This window comes from Eptesicus fuscus, chromosome 7, assembly GCF_027574615.1.
Source record: "Eptesicus fuscus isolate TK198812 chromosome 7, DD_ASM_mEF_20220401, whole genome shotgun sequence".
In the NCBI taxonomy this organism is placed as follows: domain Eukaryota; kingdom Metazoa; phylum Chordata; class Mammalia; order Chiroptera; family Vespertilionidae; genus Eptesicus; species Eptesicus fuscus.
The window spans coordinates 83,028,808-83,047,246 of record NC_072479.1 but is presented as its reverse complement, the minus strand read 5'-3'; the positions used below and the strand labels follow the sequence as shown (position 1 = coordinate 83,047,246).

The window sequence follows — 18,439 nt, the reverse complement described above, 5'->3', positions numbered from 1 at the left end:
CATTTAAATATTTTATACTTTTGTGTTCATATATTATATAAACTTAATATATGCCATTTTAAAATCTTTGCTATTCTTCACAGCACCAGCCCAGGGCATAGTATATACTTAATAAACATTGGTTTAATTTAACTTAACATATTCAACTATGTTAAAGAGCTTTTATTTCTTCCCTCCTACATAGTACAGGAATCTGCTCCACTCCCTAAAGTACAATGCTAAAATAATTACAAATTAAAGAGAATTTGGATTTAAAATGTGGAGACTAAATCTTTAAAGTAACAGTTTTATAGTGGGCTTAGTGTTGTGCTTTTAATTGTACCCTAACTCTTAGACTGAGTTCCATTTATTTTACCTTTGCCAAAATACAGATTCCATTCCCCAGTCTCAAGGCTATGTGAAATACTACTCTGCTTTCCACCTTCAGTTCTCTTCAGGAGTCCTCACCCTCCGACTTACACCAGCAATTATGTTTAGAAGTATGGAACAATGCCAGAAACTCTCTGTGATGATTCTGAAATGGATGCAAATGGGTACACAGGCAGAGAAGGGTTAATGATTTCTAACTTTCCTCACTTATTCCAGCACTGCTATCCTAACCCATCACTCTTGGGGCAAAATTCGTTTTCCTTGCTTCAATATTGTAAATGAGAGGCCCCAAACTTCACTAACCTACTTTTCTCTCTCCAAAGCATGGGAATAGTACTGACTTTAAGGTGTTTTTTTGACGGGGTTCTTGGCCATGAGAATAGATAGGTCTATATACTTGAAGTCATAGAACCCATAAAGCATGATTGAGTCGTGGCTGGAAAGAGATGGAGATGGGATGTATTCTGTTATCATGTGATTATATGTAATACTGGAATCTCCAAAATTAGAATGGAATCTTCCATCTAGATCAGTAGAAGTTCTCAGAATGACAAATATACATTTTAGTGATGCCCCAAATATCTGGTAGGTCTAAAAAAGAATTGCCCACTGGTTAAGTAGCACATGGTAGTCCAGTAGCTCCTTAACAGTTAGTTAAGTGTGTGTTGGAATCATTGGGCACCCTCTTTGGAGGTTGGGAAGTAAAACATACAGAACAACTCAGCAAAATTGGAAGATTAATTGAATTGGAACAGAGAACAGATAATTACAATAACTTTTTATTATCATAACATTAATTCAATTGATTTTTCTAGCTGCTCACTCCTGTAATGGAGGAGAAGCATTAGTATTCCATTTTGTGTTGAAAAAGTCATAGTCCTTAACCCACCCTATAAGGTACTGAATTTATAAATTTGTAAACTACATATTCATGTAACTGCTTATTGAAAATAATTCCTAACTAGGAGTCCTAATCCCATGTCACATGAACCTTAAGTAAACGCAGATGGAGGATGGGAGGGTTTAAATGTCCTTATACTCTAGAACCTATGTCTTTACTCTCTACTCTGTTACTCTCAGTGTTCTTTGCTCTCTCTGTCTTCTCCTATATCATTAATTTATTCCCAGGAAAATAAATGAGATACCTAATGTACACTAGGTATTACAGTGTATAAATCCCTAATATGGCTTAATATATCACCGTTCCTGGTTTCATTTAAATGACAGATGAGCAGCTCGGTGCTAACGGAGTAAATCTGTGTGGAAAGCCAGTATTTGGAGAAGGATGGGGAATGAAAAGTGAAGGTCTTCTCAGGACCTCTAAAATCACACCATGGATCATATGCCTTTTGTAAGGCCAGACACATTCCAGTATAACTATCTACTCTTAACTGCTTCTCATCCATATAGAGTTCCTAAGACAGGAAGGATAGTTTCTGACACTCAAGCGAAGAAAGCAAATGCTCTACCAAAGTATTTGGCAGTCTACTGAGCACACATTTCTTATATGGCTTTGGGCTCAGAGCACACATAATTTATGGCCACAATACCTGGAAACGCCTAATGCATTCATCAATAGCACTGCAGCTGCATTATTTATGCACACATCTAAATCATTCCTAACACAGCAAACAGACACATACAGGTGTTAAGCAATGACTAGGATTTTTATAGAGAGTTTGGGATTAAAAGAATAAAGTAGTTTTAGAATAGCTTTCTCCAAAGGCGACTGCCCAAGCCATCTGGTTATTCTGTCCATAAATCTTGAACTAACTAATCCAACCAAACAACAAACAAAACCCCAAAGAAACTCTAGTTCTTAAATGAGAGGTGCAGGTGACCAGCACACTGCAGTTTTGGTTACACATTTCTTCACCTCTCATGCAGAGAGTTTTCCTTTGGACAACTTTAGATATAAAGGGAGACTGGGTGATATTCACTTAATTATAGATGACTCTCATTTTATCACATTATACATGCATTTTGGCACTACTGACACCACCAACATTTAATGGAATCATTTGGGATTTTCTCCCCCAATCACAACATGGGTGGCTGGCACAGGGGAATCCACATCAAGAATGTTTCCTGCATTCTGGCTGAGAATACACAGTGAAATACTTTGAAATTACAAGACCCACTCTACATGCATCACTCTGAAGGGTATGCACATTCTTGACTCAGGCAAATTCAAGGGTCAGATTATTTGAGGTCAGTAGAAATGTTGAGATTTAAGCAACCCACTGAAAGGAGTGATACAGGACCATACCCACCGACCCACTTCCACAGTGGAAGGAAATGATAGAGGGCACAAAGATGGGAAGCATGGACTCCGAAGAATATTGGAACAACTATTGCTCCAATGGTGTCGGTGGAATCTCACAGTTTTGAATAGACTGGGTCTCTGTCCATCTGTGGAATAGATGGGGCTTATTGCTGAATTCATCCTCATGCATTTTACTGGTTTGTTATTTTGGAATGAAGTAACACCTAGAATTTAACAATGCTCAGCCATCCTTTCTTCATGCTTTCTTGAGCAGGCCATGAAAATCTTATTTGGTCCTAATTCAAATATCCAGTTGAAGAGAGATGACCAACTGGGGCCAAAGAAGGGGTTAAGGAAAATAAAATGACTCAGCTGACAGATTTGATAATAGAAGATAGGAAAAAAAAAAGTAATGTAATATCACAGGTAAATAGATTTGGAAATTTCACCCTGTGGTAAACATAGAGAGGCTGTCGTCATTCACAAAGCCAGAAGTCCAGTGAAAGAAATTCAATTTGCCTGGCTAACCCAAGGTCAGGTTAAGAATACCTGGCTTGAGGCAAATAGCCCCCTCGCGATGGCAGAAATGAGGGCAGACAAATATAAAGTCAGTGTTGGCACCATCCTTTACATACGTGCCCTTCTACCTCTAAAACCAACTTCTGCTACCTAAAGGAATGATATGGCCACTGAGTTTTGAGCATATCTGGTAATCTTTTCAGAAAACCATTTGAATTTGTAAGACAGGCATCCAGTGCTACCTCCCTGTAACCAGATCATCATGTTTCCAAAAGGAGATCTAGTGGGGATTTTCTAGGTGTGATTTCCGTGGAGGAAGGGAGGGGACAGTGAGAAGGGGGGTGCCCAGGTGCTAGAAAGAAGAGTCCAAGTGACTGAGATGGTTGTTAAACATCAGAGGGAGCTGCTGGGAGAGCCCTTAGGACTGAGCTTCCTGAAACCTCTCAGCCATACCGGAAATGACAGGTTAACTTGACCTCCATTCTGCTTTAAGTCCTCTTGAGAATCTTCCCTATCCTAAATACTGGCAGGGAAAAATATGGTGCCACCAGCTTGACTTTGCATGGAATGCTGGTGATCTATATCTACCTAGAAGTTAGGAGCTGGACCTGGGGTTTGCTTAGAGCCAAACTGGACCCTGTGCTAAGTAAGCTCAGGCCGATGGGCATGAACACTTCTCACAGACCAATAAGACCAGAGAGGTGGGGAAGCATGGACACAAATGACTCTCCCTGGCTTTCTCACCACAGTGGCCTCCACTCGCATTCACTTTTTTCCAGACACCCTGAAGCAAAAGCCATCCATACAATCTCCCCAATGGAAAATGAAAACCCATAACAGAACACTTTCCCCCCCTTCACTCCCATCCCCTCCCCACCCCCTCCAGCCCAACACCCTGAATACTCACAAGAGAACACTTTATCTATACAAAATTAATTAGAAAACAAAATATTTACATATGAAATAAACACCGTCTTGATTTCTGTCACCAGTGGAGACCAACAGAGCCCCCTTTGTTCTAGATTGCTGTTCGCTAGGTTAGTTGGTTTGGTTTTGTATTTGAACGGGGTGAGGTAAGAGGAAGAGTGAGGGAGGAGCCCCTGACCTTGGACAGAGTCAGGGTGAAGCAATGTTTATATGGCCCTTCTCCTTCTTCCTCCTGGAGACATCTCACACCCTCTGTCCTCTCTCTCAAAGTCTTTCCTTGAATCTAAAGTAAAGCACTCCGTGCTCCTCTCTCCAAACTTGTGAGAGGTTCAGCCCCTTGTCCCCAGGTTCATTTTAGAAAGAAAACAAAGCTTTACAAGGCCTTCAGTTGGCTTTAAAATGAAAGATACTGAGGTAAAAAATCAAGGAGGAGGGTGGGGATAGCAGTCAAGGGTGGGGAATGAGGAAGGGTGGTGAGTCAGGGCAAACAGAAGGCAAAGAGCAGCCCTGGAGGGTGTGACTTGAAGAGACATGGCAGCTTCCTTCCAGAGGAGGATGAGCACCTTTCTGGTTTGTGTGTCCTGTGTGCAACATGGAGGTCCTGCAGTCAAGCTTCCAAACAGACCTGGGCTCTGTGGCTGCCACCTGCGTAAGGGGAGGGCGGCAGGACAGCGGAACTGACCCAGAGTTTCAGGACCGGCAGTGACAAATATTCATTCCCCTTCTCAAGTTTCCGACTTTCAGTGAAAGGGGCATCACATCTGCAGGTACCCTCATTCCTGGAGTTTTTCTACATGTATATATTTTATTCTTGAATGGTATACTCTGGGAGAGAAGGGTGTTGCAGGAAGATGGAAGGGCTTCTACCAAGAGTGGTCACATTGGGCTCAATGTCACATTCTCAGGGAGCCAGACTCAATGGCTAGTAGGGGTGTGCCCCTCTCCTCACCACTTCCAAATCTCTTCCTTCCCTCCATACCTCCTGAGCTATACTCATGAGCGAGCTCCTTCCTCTTACCTGTTGCCTACCAGTTGTGATGGATTCTGAGGGAACAAGGCTGTTCTCCTAGCTCCAGGTTAAGTAAGAAGGGATCAAAGCATTGAAAACATCCCCCTCTCTCACTTACCCTACCATGAACTACTCCCCTATTTTCCAAAGCCTTACTTAGCTCCTCCCCAAACCCTGACCAGCTGAGGGTCTAAAGCTCAAGAGAGCTTTATAGAATCTTTTGCTCTCTAGAGGATCATGGCTATTTCTACTTCCATTTAGCCTTCCTGGGAAGTTCTTGGCCAAAACCAGTTGAAAGTATTGGCAGCTGGAGAAACCACTTTTGTACCTTGCTCTTGTAGGATTGTTTACCACCTTTTTGTCTAGACCACAGAATCTTCTCTGACAAGAACTTCCATTCTCTTCATTCAGGAAGGTGAAGGGATGAGGGAGCCAACATTCAGCTAACATATGACCATCTCTGCTTGTATATAAGCCAAAACAAGCACACTGCTGAGGAATATTGAAAGAAACACGAGGCTTGGTTGCTTTCTCTACATTTATAGGCCCCTGACTCTGTGTGTGTACAGATCATATATGTGCAAGTGTATTTGCACACACATGCACACACAGTCAGTCCATCCTCTCTTGCCTTTAAGGCACCATGAAAGATTGCTATGATGTACTTCCCATCATCCACCAATGACCTTTGTTCACCACTAATGAGTCTCATGGAATTGAAGCAAACATTTTGGCTTATATACCAACACACATGGCCTCCCCGCCTCTGCTTGGCACATGATTCCTAAACAGATGCCATCAAAGCCACAAGAATTTAGCAAAAGCCTCTCTTCATTCACAGGCAAGTATGCTAAATGGTCTTATTTGAATGCTTTTGCTGCCTCATCTAAACATAAAGATCAGTTTGGGAAGAGCTATCCTGTGCTCACGTGGCCTCCTTTTGCTTCTCCTTGCTTCACTCAAAGTGGGTGACAGAGTCCTTCCATGCTAGCAGGAAGCTCACGAGCAGCCACTTCCTTTCTTCATTTTGGCCTCCCATGCTGACCGAGCCCACTGCATCCTCTCTTGGGAACAGGAATGACTGACAGATGGGGGAAAGAGGAGCGAACTGGAAAGGGAGGCGAGATGGTGCTGGTCACCAGGGCTGCCCTCCGAAAGAATCAGAACTCCAGGATCCCATAAATAAATTAAAACAATAAGAAAGGAGCAAATGGGAACCAAGTTCACCCCCGTGACCCTCCGTGACATGCCCACCACCACAGGCCCACAGCCCAACCCTCCCATACCCACCTTAACCTCTCTCTTTCCTCACTCAGACATCAGACTCAATACTAGAAAGTTTCTCATAAACATGACCATTGCTGGAGCCATTGAAAGCCCTGGGGTTTTTGTTGTTAGGCACACAGGGGTTGGACTGGTTCCCTATACAGATGTCTTTCTGGAAACGGCCTGGCACAGCCCCATGAAGGGCCGAGACCACTGGCTTGGTGGTGACAAGGGCGCGGAAGTCCGGCCTGGCTTTTGGCGCCCCTGGCACCGAGGGCTGCCTGAAGAAGTAGGATTTGCTGCCATGGAGCAAGCACTGGTCGTCCCCAAAAGTGGGGATGAATGGGTTTTGCGTGACCCGGTCAGGGTAGAGCGACTTGCTGAGCATGTAGCCGCCGCCGGGGTTGTTGTGGTGGTGTCCGGCAGTGGGCACTGAGGACTTGTTGTTGGCAAAGGTGCTCTCGCCAGCTGGCATCTCAAACATGTGGGCGTAGGGACTCCCATCCACGAACCGGCCCTTGTCTTTCAGGCTCACACTGCGCGGGGCCAAGGCGGCTTCTTCCTTCTGCAGATCCACGAAGGTGTCGTAGGAGTGCTGCCGGCGGAGCTTGTTCCGGTTCTTCTTCTGGGCCTTGGAGTTGGTCGGGCTCTGGGGGTACTTGGTGGTGGAGGCGTTGGACGTCACGGCCACCGGGGCCGCCGGCTGGTCCAGCTCCTGCAGGGAGTTGTCCTCGCTGATGTCATACAGGTTGCCCGCTTTCTTGCAAGCCTCACAGCGGATGCACGCCTGCCGCCCCGAGTTCTGCCCTCCCACCGACGCGGAGTAGTTGTGCAGCTTGGAGGGGCAGCTGCGGCAGAAGTTGCCCCCGGAGCGGTCCTCCCACTCCACGTTGGTCAGGTTCTTCTCCCAGGGCGCCGGCACCCCGCCGACCACACCGTGCTTGTCCCCGGCCCCGTGTTTGAGGTGAGACCTGTTGGTACAGGGCCCGCCTCCGCTGACCGAGTCGCTCCGCTCCTTGTAGATGTCCGTCAGGTCCACGTGCTCCCAGTGGGGCGAGTTCTCCTTCGGGCGGAACTGGTCCAGGTAGAAGTCCCGTAGCCCTTCCTTGTCCCTGAAGTAGCGCTTGTGGTCCGGGGAGCGGGGCGGCCGGCGGCGGTAGGCCAGCTCGATCTCGTCGAACTCCCGGCGGGACTTGGCCGAGGCCGGCCGCTTCTTCAGGCTGTCCTTGTACTGCTGCTTGCGCCTCTTGGCCGCGTTGCCCTCGATGTTGCCGTAGGTGACGGTGTGGGTGGAGATGTCGGACACGTCGGAGCGGATCAGGTCATCGTGGCCACCGTAGCGGTCGCCCTTGAAGGAGAACTTGCCGTACAGGTCACTGAGCTGGCTGTGCTTGGAGGAGGGGAGGCCGATGTCCAGGGGCTTCTTGCTGATGGAGCGCGGCTGGGCGGTGAAGGGCGGGTTGTCGCAGTCGTAGAGCCCGTCGATGGAGCTGGTGCTGCCGATGCTGTGGGGCCGGTGGTGGTGGTGATAGTGGTCTTGGTACACGTTGCTGTCCTTCAGCTGCAGGTTGCCGAAAGTCCTCTCCACCTCGCTGATGTAGTCGCTGAAGAGGTTCTCCTCGCAGGGCGGGTTGTTGTAGGACTTGCAGTCGGAATGCGTGAAGCTGCGGCGGTGCTCGGAGATGTCGTAGACGGAGGACTCGCGGCGGATGAAGTCCAGGGCGCTCTGCGGGGAGCCGTTCACCCCGGACAGGTTGGCCATGTTCTTGGCCGTGCGGAGCAGGCGCAGGATGTTGGAGTGGGTGTTATTCATGGTCGCGGTGGGGGAATTCATCACGGATTGACGCTCCTCGATAGCCACTCCATGGATGCAGCTGTAGATACCCTGCGGAACAGGCAGGATGGGAAGGATTAGGTCTCCAGTGAGGCTAAAACATGACTGTAAAGAACCTCCGTCCGCCCCCACTACTAATTGCCTAATGATAAGAAAAGTTAGGGAAAATATGAAACGGATAGCCTTATACACTCATAAAAAGATGTGGCTAGAAGTTGCACGATTTATCCCCCTGCATTTAGAAGTCTCATATTAGGAGCTAATGTCATGGCCTTGCTGGTTATCTGAGAGGGTACATGATTACAACAAGTGACTTGAGCAAAGAGGATAAAATCATAGACATTCTTGCTCTGACTCCCTCAATGACTTGCACTGATGTTCCTTTTTCTGCCCAGGATTCACATCTTAAAGTTGATGCATGGCATTGGCCAATAGCAGAAAATATTGTCAGCCTCCTGGAAACCAGTGGCAATGCTCTACAGATGTTGAGCCTGCTCTGCCCTGGCTGGCCTCACTGGCTGGCAGGAAACCACAGGGAAGCTCTGTAGCTTACAATTGCCATTCTTTTCCAGCTCTGACAAATTTTGAGCAGCTTTTAGAATTTTGATCACCAAATAACAGCTGAGCAGTTCTCTTCTTGAGCCAAGCATGAACTAAATTCAAAGAGAGAATTAGGAAGCCCTTGGGTCAAAGACAGATTTTTCTCCTGCTGTGTCCCACACCATGGGAGGGAAGAATTGGGACAGAGATCTACTACTAAATAGGAATAAATAATTTCCTTGTTGAATTCTTTTATATGTTCTCTCTTTAGCTCCTGCTAGTCTTCTTATATTTTTTCCATTCAATCTTATAAATATTAATTAATATCTTAGCAAATTAGTACTGATTGAGCACTCCCTGTATGCAGGACCTTAAACACCACTACCCAGGAGAAGGAATGGGTTGGGTTCAATTCTAAAAGTCAAGCCAACCTCCTGCTAATATTTTGCCCCCTGCCTTGAAAGGTGAACAAATTTGGAACTTTTCTCCCTGGCAAGGGAAGGTATTTGAAGAGGTGGTTGTTTGAATTGTGTCTTTAAAAGAAGGGGGACAATTTGAAAAGGGAAGTTGTCCCAATGGGTGAAGATGGGAGGAGAGAAGGTTAGGAAGGAGGATGATAACTAAATAGCAAAGAAGAAAGGTTTAGACGAGATGAGCCTCAGTGTCCCAGAGGACACAGCAACATAGATCAAGGTAAGGTTACTCACTTTGTCAGGCCTCCTTTCTAACCATTCTTAATTATGGCCAGGAGAAAATGCCAAGCATTTTTTCTGGACAGAGGCACTGATTATGTAGAAGGGCTATGAATGGGGTTTCTATTCCAGGTCACCAGCTCCTATTGTTTCTGCCATCACCCTATCTAGGACCTTAGGGAAGGGCCACACAAGGAATCAACATGACTCATGGTCCACAAGTTCTGTCATCCTGGTCCAATGTTACTGAATAGCCTGAATAGCCGAGAGGAAATTGTTCTGTATCACTGAAATACTACAGTAAAATGATCAAAAGATGGAACAATTTAATGAGAAGTCTACTTTCCTCCTCCTCTTTTCTTACTTTTCCTTGTGACATGTTCATATTAAAAATGTTATAAATCCTTAGTTTGGACTAGAAACATAGAAGCCTAAATAAAGAGCAATTTCAGAGTTATACTTTGCTCCAATTAAGGACATTTCTGGATGTAAATTTCTTATGGGTCAGGACTTATTTCTGAAGGTTCTGTTAAGTTTTTTAACTCCTTATAACTCACACATGGTTAAAACGCAGAGGGGAACAATCTCTATATATAAAAGCCTAAGTGACCGTTTGACCATTCAACTGGTAGCTATGACATGTACTGACCACCAGGGGGCAGACGCTCAAGAAAGAGGCATGGAAACATGGAACAGACTGATGAATCTCAGAGGGAAAGGGGGAGGGGGAGGGCGGAAAGAGATTAACCAAAGATCTTATATGTATACTAGAGGCCTGGTGCATGGATTCGTGCACCAGTGGGGTCCCTTGGCCTGGCCTGCAGGGATCAGGCTGAATACGTGTACAAGTGCTCTGACATCCCCCAAGGGGTCCCAGATTGCGAGAGGGCACAGGCCAGGCCGAGGGACCTTACCAGTGCACGAACCTGGGGGACCTTACCAGGGGGACCTTACCAGGTCCTCTAGTAAAACAATAATATACGTTTGTATGTTAGAATAAGAGAGACATATTACATTTCTCTATCTGAATAGAAATATCATTTTTTAAAAAAAAGGATTAAATGATTATGGCAGCCTATACAGAATTAACTAATGGTGATGAAAGGCATTTGGTAAAAGGCCAACTTTTTTATTCTGATAGATCTGCCAGTTCTCATTGAGAACCAACTGTCCAAACCCTACACAGAAAGCTGTTTCTTGAAGGAAAAAAAAAATAGCAGCACCTGTTTTTTAAGCCCCTGGAAATTATGTCATGCAACCCTACTGGGGAAACATACATGATGTGGTTTCTTGCTTCAACAGCACAGGCTGGAGTCAGTGCCCTCCTGGGTCTCTCGGCTTTGCACAATGCTAGACTAAGCTGTCTTTTATAGGCTCCAGGCACCTAAATCAGCCCACTTACTCTGCTGATGGAGAAGACCATGCCAGGCTTGCCGGAACAGACGCCCATAAAGCAGTGCCGGAACTGCCAATAGAAAAGGTGTTCACAGATGAAGGTGATAAGGCTGAGAGCCATGGCTGCCCCCAACATGTAGAAGACTCCTGCCATGTTATCAATGTCCAACTGGCTGCTCATGACCTCGTTCTTCTCATTGTGGCAAATGCCAGTGAGCCAGAGAGCTTCCAGCTCCTCCATCTCCCCTGGAAACAGGGCAGGAAGAATAGGTAGAGAAAAGAGCAGAGGAGTAAAAACAAGGAAGAAAGAGGGGTGTTGGGGAAGAGAGAAAAACATGAGAGAGAAAGAGACAGGGAGACATAAAGAAAGAAAATTAATAGAGAGTTAACAGTAATTTTATTAATACTATTATATTCAACAAGTATTTATTGTATTCAACAAGTATTCATTGAAAACTTAATGAAGGTACTGCAGAAAATACAAAAGATATGAGACATTAACTGCTTTTCATTATCTAGCCAGTGTAAATTAGCATATACATAATCAATATGATAAACTATAAGCAAGTAACAAGAGTTCAAATTAGTGCAAGTAATTTTGTAGGTGAGTGGCCAGTAGGTGTTCATGAGAGAGATAAGACTTGGAGGTGGGCATGGTGAGTGAGTGTATTTTAATGTATGTTGTATAGAAATGCGCTCCAGGCAGCAGAAATAGCAGGATCAATGGAAGGAAGGTGGAAAATTGAAGGCTTATTTAGGGAAAAGCATGCGGAACAGTTCAAACAGAATACAAGTAGGCAAAGAAAGCTGAATAAAAAAGGTTGATGCAGGATTGCTGAGGGCTTGTGCATCAGACTAAGCATTTGGCACTTTATTTTGTCGACAGTGAGGAATAACATCATCAAACAAGTGATTCAGAAAATTGCTCTTAAACAAATGTGCAAAGCAATTGGGTAAAGGGAGGAAAGACAGAGATTAGCAGAGATTGACTGATTCCCTAGGGACCCTCACACTTACTGGTCTTTTGTTGCCAAGGAAAATACAAACATTAAGAGTAGAGGGAAGTGAGCTTGAATAAAATGAGACCACCAAATTCAGACCTGCCTCCTCTTAACACTGCTTAAGGGAGCTTTGATGGACTCAATTCATGTCAGGTTTCAATAATCTTTATCCATTTCACTAGATACTAGGACTTAGAAATGTAGAGAACCTAAACAAAAGGGAAATGAAAGAAACTACATCCCCTAGAATGCGTCTAATTCTAGATGTGTAACATTCAGAAAATCTCATGAAGGGAACTGCCTGTTCCAATAGTTCTGGTTTGGCTAAAAATCTGAACTTTGTGTATTCTGACTAGAGCTTTGGTCACTTTTTCAAATCGTATCTATTGGTGTTCTTCCTCAGAGATAGATTTCTGTTATTGCTAAAACCATAGAAGCTCTCACAAAAAAATGTCCAGTTTACAGCCCAGCTATCACCCCTCCTCTTTCCAACATCAATCAAATCATCTTATATTCATTTCTTTGACCAAACTATGATTTTCCTAACTAGTGGAGCAACCACTTCACCTGGAGTCTGAAAATCCAGCTGTGCTCTTCTGCCTCTTATCTTATGCCAAACAGCAACGATTCTGCAGACATAATTTAGAGAACTGCTTGGTTGATGGCCTGTGGGACCAAGTAGAGCAAGTTGCTCAACCGTAACTGGATTACCTTCTCTGAGGCCAACAGGAGGAGGAGGTACTTTGGACAATAAAGTGAAAAGGGATGCAGAAAACATGCTATACTGAAATAGGAGATGAGATTTTTTTCAAAGCAAGTTGGCTGCTCAGTCTGCTGCTGGAATGGCACTGGGGAATACCTTATGGTGTCTGCCTCCTACCTCTTCCAGCTGAAAGAGCATGATGGGAGAGAGGGAAGAATGAGTAGATGGCCACAATTTGATTTCTCTACCCTTTCTCTGGGTACATACAGAGCAGAGACCTTTCCAAAGTTCTATCCACTTTGGCCACATGTGAGATGATTGTTTGGAACATCTTATATCAGCCTCTCTTACTCCCTGGAGATTTGATCATAGCCTGCAATTCCGAAACATACCTCCTTGATCAACTACTTTAATCTTTTGTCCTATCTTTCACCCTGTCATAGGTTGAACTGTGTCTCCTAAATTCACATGTTGAAGTCCTAACCCTAGTACCTTGGAATGTGAACTTTATTTGGAAACAAGGTCATTGCAGATGTAATTAGTTAAAATGAGGTCATTCTGGAATAGAGTGGGCCCCTAACCTAATGTAACTAATGCTCTGAAGAAGGGGTAAATTGGACACATACACAAAAAGGAAAAAACACGCACAAAGGGAAAAGTCACTGGAACTTGACAGCAGAGATGCGATAATTCTCCCTTAGCAGCTCTCAGAAGAAACCAACGAACACTTTCATCCTGAACTTCTGGCCCCCAGCACTATAGGTCAATATATCTCTGTTGCTTAAGCCACTCTGTGGTTCTTTGTTATAGCAGCCTTAGGAAACTAATACAAACCCTCAAATCTCATAGTGTATTTGTGACATGCTTTCCTGGAAATGCAGGAATTAGCAGAATGGAGAAATCAGGTTGATGTTTCAGACTGGCCATCAAAAGAGGCTAAGAAGGCACTTTTCTTTTATTAACTCACCATCTCCAAAAAGTTGCAGGATAGCAAGGTCCACCTGGCGTTTCCACCCAGAATCTTTTTGGATGGCAATGCCATACCCAGTGGAAGCAAAGACTTTCCCACTGCCAATGGTCACCAGCTTGCAGCCTTCATCTCTGCCTGCCATGTAGTTGAGCACTGCTGCATCATAGATGAAGGCATCCAGTTTCCTGTGCAAGAAAGAAACAAAGAGACCAAATCCAGTGGAGGAATTTTAATACAGAACTACCTATGGGGACATTAATATGAAGCAGTAGGGCTCCAGAAAACTGTGGGGAGAATTGGTTCAAAGAAAGGCTCAAGTTGGAACTCAGCCAGAATCTAAAGCTTACACCCCAGGTTATTCTTTATGTGATTTCAAGTAGAAAGGAGGAGTTCTTTCTCTCCTACTGGGAATGATGAGAATGTAAGTTTGGCCTGAAGCCAACTTATAAGCTGGGTCTGAAAGGGAGAGGAAGTAAAAAGGAATCAATAAAAATAATAACAGAAATAATGAAAAGTAACCATCACAATGATAACAACAAATAGTGTGGGTTAGATTTATATAACATTTTTCATTTTCCAGTTCATTACAGTCCAGAGTGGGGATAAGTGTAGGTGTATGTATTTCAATAGATGTGCAGTGCTATTTTTGTGGTCCGAAAGGTTTCAATATTCTGCTTTGCCGCACAAGGAAAAACGAATAGTTGAGGTGGTGGCAGCACAGGCTTGTGTTAAGAGCAAATGTGTGAAACTAACAAGAGATTGCAACATAGAGAAGAACTCAGATCTCTCGAATTCCTAAGCATATATAAGAACCTCCTTTTACAGGGGTGGGCAAAAGTAGGTTTGCAGTTGTTTGTATGGTAAATATAAGAATAAACAAATAATACAAGAATAAACTCTGTGTTTTGTATACTCATAACTATAAACCTACTTTTGCCTACGTTTGCATATTGTACTTTGTAAGAAGGGAATATGTAGGGAAGTGAGTAGACTAGGAGTAAGAGTGGGAAGGCATAAATCAATATTTGAAACCAACATTCAAGCACATAAAAGGTAGAGGAAGAAATTCAGACATAACCATATGGATAATAGAGAGGCCTTCAAGGAAAGCATGCATTATCCTTTACTTGTGTAAGTAAAGCTAGCTTTATTACCCCTCAGGAAAAAATAAGCCCTTTCTGGAATGATAAGACTTGCACCAATGATAAGACTTGCACCATAAAAGGTCCATGAGGACCCTGTAGAAAGCTTTGATATGATTAATAACTGTGGTGTGCCAAGGGCCAGACCAATCAACCCAGTCCTATCCCCAGCTCAAATCCCATCTTCTAAAATCTGCTGTGGCTTTAAGGTGATAAGATAGAGTCATATGAAGGTGGGGATGAGTAGGTGGGAAGAGCTTAACCAAAGAACTTATATGCATATATTCATAACCCATGGATGCAGAAATAGTGTAGTGAAGGCCTAGGGCAGGGGGTAGGTGGGGTAGGCTAGAAGGGGCTAATGGGGGAAGGGAAGGATACATTTGTATTATTTTCAACAAAATAAATTTAAAAAAAGAGAGAGTCATATTATAACATATCGAAATACTTAAATAACAGTATTTAGATAACCATACATCTGGTGGCTCTTCCAGAACTGAAGCCACCAGAAGGTACGACTATTGCTAGTTATCATACAATACAGGAAATTAGCTACAGGACCCTTTGACCCCTCAAACTCCAATATCTATAATGCTCAACTGTGGTTTCAGGAGGCCAAATGAGTAAAGAGATCTATGTGGCTGGGATTATGCAAGCCAACACATTTGCAGATCATGAGCTCCTTTTAAAGAACAAATATTTCCCAGCGTATAGAGCTGGATCAAAGAAAAACAACAACAAATACAGAATGGGAGATCACTCAACATATTCTTATTGTTTGTTGTCTAAACATTTTTACCCTTTTTTTTTCTTTTATTTCTCCTTTGTCTATGAGATACTAGAACCATCATTCTCACCTCTTGTTCAACAGGTCTTTATTTCATGTGTAACACATGAACCTTATCATTGACTTTTCGCTTCTACTTTTATATCTATTCAAATTCCTGTTTCATGGTTACATTAATGCAAGTAGAATATAATTTGTAAAACATGTACATAGAAGTAAATAATAGCATAGGAATCCTTGTGCACTGGCCTGAATAATACTGTCAAATTTAACTTGGAAATCCATGAAGAGCAAGTGAAATATTCCCTGCCATAACTTTGTATGGCACCCCAACATAGTACGTCTGATTCAATGTAAGTTTAATAATGTGAGAAACATACCACGGACTCTGAGCTTGGAAGCAGTTCTTACCCTGTTTTCAGGGAGAGCAACGCATCATCCACATCCCTCTGGTTGAACTTCCCCATGTAGGCATGCATTTCCGCGTAGTTATTGCGAATATTCCTCTCTGTGCTGCCATTGGGCACCGTCCCAAAGCGAAAAGGGGGTGAGAAGTCATTAGGTCTCTGAAACTGGAGAGATAGAAAGGGAGAGAAAGAGAAAGAAAATGCTTCAGAAAATGTGAGTAGCAGTAACATAAAGTTAGCATTAGTGGATTTATAATGGAACATACCCAACTATAGTTCACCAAATACACTAGCCCTCACCCAGGAGTCACCCAAAAGTGGACTTCAATTTAACTCAATTTGCGAGTTATTTGCCTGACTAATCTATAACCCCTGTGTGCTCCTTTTATGCATACTGCACAATACCAGTGACAATGGAAACAAGCTGTGGTACACTAATCACCTTTATTTCTGAACATTGTGTAAAATCTTTTTCCAGGCCTCTTATTTAGGGGGCTAAATATATCGTCCCTGCACTATTAAGGCCACAGGACCTTGATGAGGCAAGCTACACAGTACTCTTAAAAATAATTTGCTGGGTATCAAATATATTTTACTAAGAAATTTTCTCTTGACCTTCCCTGATGCAGTTTAAGGTCACGTTCATCCTACATAAGTTGTAGGATAAATTTTAAAATCAAATACAGTTTTAATTAAGTTTCTTCCCTTGCTTAAGAACTGAGAGTGGCTTGCTAGTGCCTACCATAATAAAGTGAAATCTCTTGGATTTTCACCCAATGACATCAGTTTTATTTCTGACTTTTGCCCTGCAATGACTAAGTCTGTGTGTTGCTCCCTAAATATATCATTTGTTCATTTGTATCTTTATAGTAGGTCCCCTCAGCATGAACTCACCTTTCTCTCTAGGCCAAGTCATATTCTTCATCTCAAAATATAACTCAAAACAATTTCTCAGGAAACCTTCTATGAGTTCTTTCTTCCATTAAGTCTACCCAAAGTGAACCGTCAGTCCTTGGTGTTCTTTGTTTAGATCATTCTAATTCATACTACAAATTCCATTACTCTTTAAATGAGCTGATTAAGTTATGAGAGAGAGTTTCTGATGTAGTCACTAAGAATTTAAGCTCCATGACTGAGACAGATATAGATTGATGACCAGCTCTGCCACTTACTACTGTGTGACCTTGTGCAAGGAACATGAACTCTCTGACTTTTTGAGATTGTTGGGAGGATTAAATTATATAAAGTATAATAAGTTCTTCACACAGCACCTTGCATACAATAAGTGCTTAATAAATAGGCTCAATAAGTGTTCCTTTTATTATTTTAATTCATATTTATATTCTGTATTCTCTAGCAAACTTAATGCTCTTGGAGCTTCTCATTCTATTAGTACAGCGTGTCCCAAAAATGTATGTACACTTTAACAGCTGATAGCTTAATTTTGAAAATGAAATGTATTTTAATAAACATTGCCTTTATAATTATTCAAAGTGTGTGTATACATTTCGGGGGGCCATCCTATATAGCAACGAACAGATAGGATATGACAGGAGTAGCTCTGTTATGCCTCGACATAGGAAGTGATGTAGATATTTTTAAAAGTCTTTATAGTTTCAATACTATACCATGCACTTGGGAGATACATTTGAAAATCTAACCTGCCAACTCAGGAGCACACTGAACCTTTGGAATAGCCTGGGCTTAGAGTAATTCTCTTAGGGCCATTCTCTTAAAGCCATTCTTTCTCCTTTTCTTAATCTGAGAAGCTAAAGAGCATCTCAGAATATGGGGTTCAAGGGCCACAACATGTCACAGTACCAGGAACCATAAATGCCATCTTACTTTCTCAGAGTTGGCCATAGTTAAAACTAGAATCATGCAGTGGCATTAGGTAATCTGTAATATATCAAATATCACTACTTTCTGACTTAAAAAGCTCCTGGTCTGACTTACCACAGTGCTTTTTGCCATTAAGAGTTTTTGTTTAATTATTTTGAAAAGGATTGTGATTTTTAAGTCAATGAAATTACTACAAAAAAGTCAAAAGAATTTTTGGAGTTGGATGAGCCACTCAAGGTTAGCTAGTTCAAACCTTTCATTTTACAAATGAAGAAACTAAGGCCCAAAGAGAACAAGTAGTTTGCCAACTGTCACACAGTTGTGGCTAACATTATCAGGGATCAATTAATAGTACAACTCATTGTCTCCAGCAGGTAGCACATTTAAAGAGAACAAGTATATGCTTTATTGGAAGAGACAGACTAAAATGCTATGCATGTCACTCTCAATTATAACACTTTAGACACTTGAAAAAAGGTTTCCTCCAAATCACAAGTAGAATAGATACCACTGCAGGCAGCATGTAACCAAATAAACTCCCTTTAATCGGTAATTCTCCACTTTGCCAGGACATTGACAACCAATGCTCACTGTGACTAAGATACTCTGGGGCCCAAAATATCTTCTGACACATCAATTCTGGTATAAATTTTTATATTCTAATTTTTTGAAAATTGGAAATCTATGAAAGGTATATGGAACAATTTTGATTAACCAAATGGAATCTGGAGTACCCTGAGTGCCTCATTTCCTGGTGAAGCTGGATTATG

The 18,439-nt window shown here is 42.8% G+C and overlaps 1 protein-coding gene across 1 annotated transcript in view; it reads right to left on the bottom strand.

The window, feature by feature from the left end:
• Nucleotides 1–387: 387 nt before the first annotated feature.
• Nucleotides 388–18,439, bottom strand: part of LOC129149821 (glutamate receptor ionotropic, NMDA 2B) — a 43,619-nt gene continuing 25,567 nt past the window's right edge. Inside the window, exons 2-6 of the mRNA XM_054719257.1 lie at nucleotides 15,832–15,992; nucleotides 13,489–13,676; nucleotides 10,825–11,063; nucleotides 6,381–8,241; nucleotides 388–514 (exon numbers count right to left, since the gene is read on the bottom strand). Of these exons, the coding sequence (XP_054575232.1) occupies nucleotides 6,403–8,241; nucleotides 10,825–11,063; nucleotides 13,489–13,676; nucleotides 15,832–15,992 (2,427 nt within the window). The 3' untranslated portion in view covers nucleotides 388–514; nucleotides 6,381–6,402. The remainder of the gene's footprint in view (nucleotides 515–6,380; nucleotides 8,242–10,824; nucleotides 11,064–13,488; nucleotides 13,677–15,831; nucleotides 15,993–18,439) is intronic.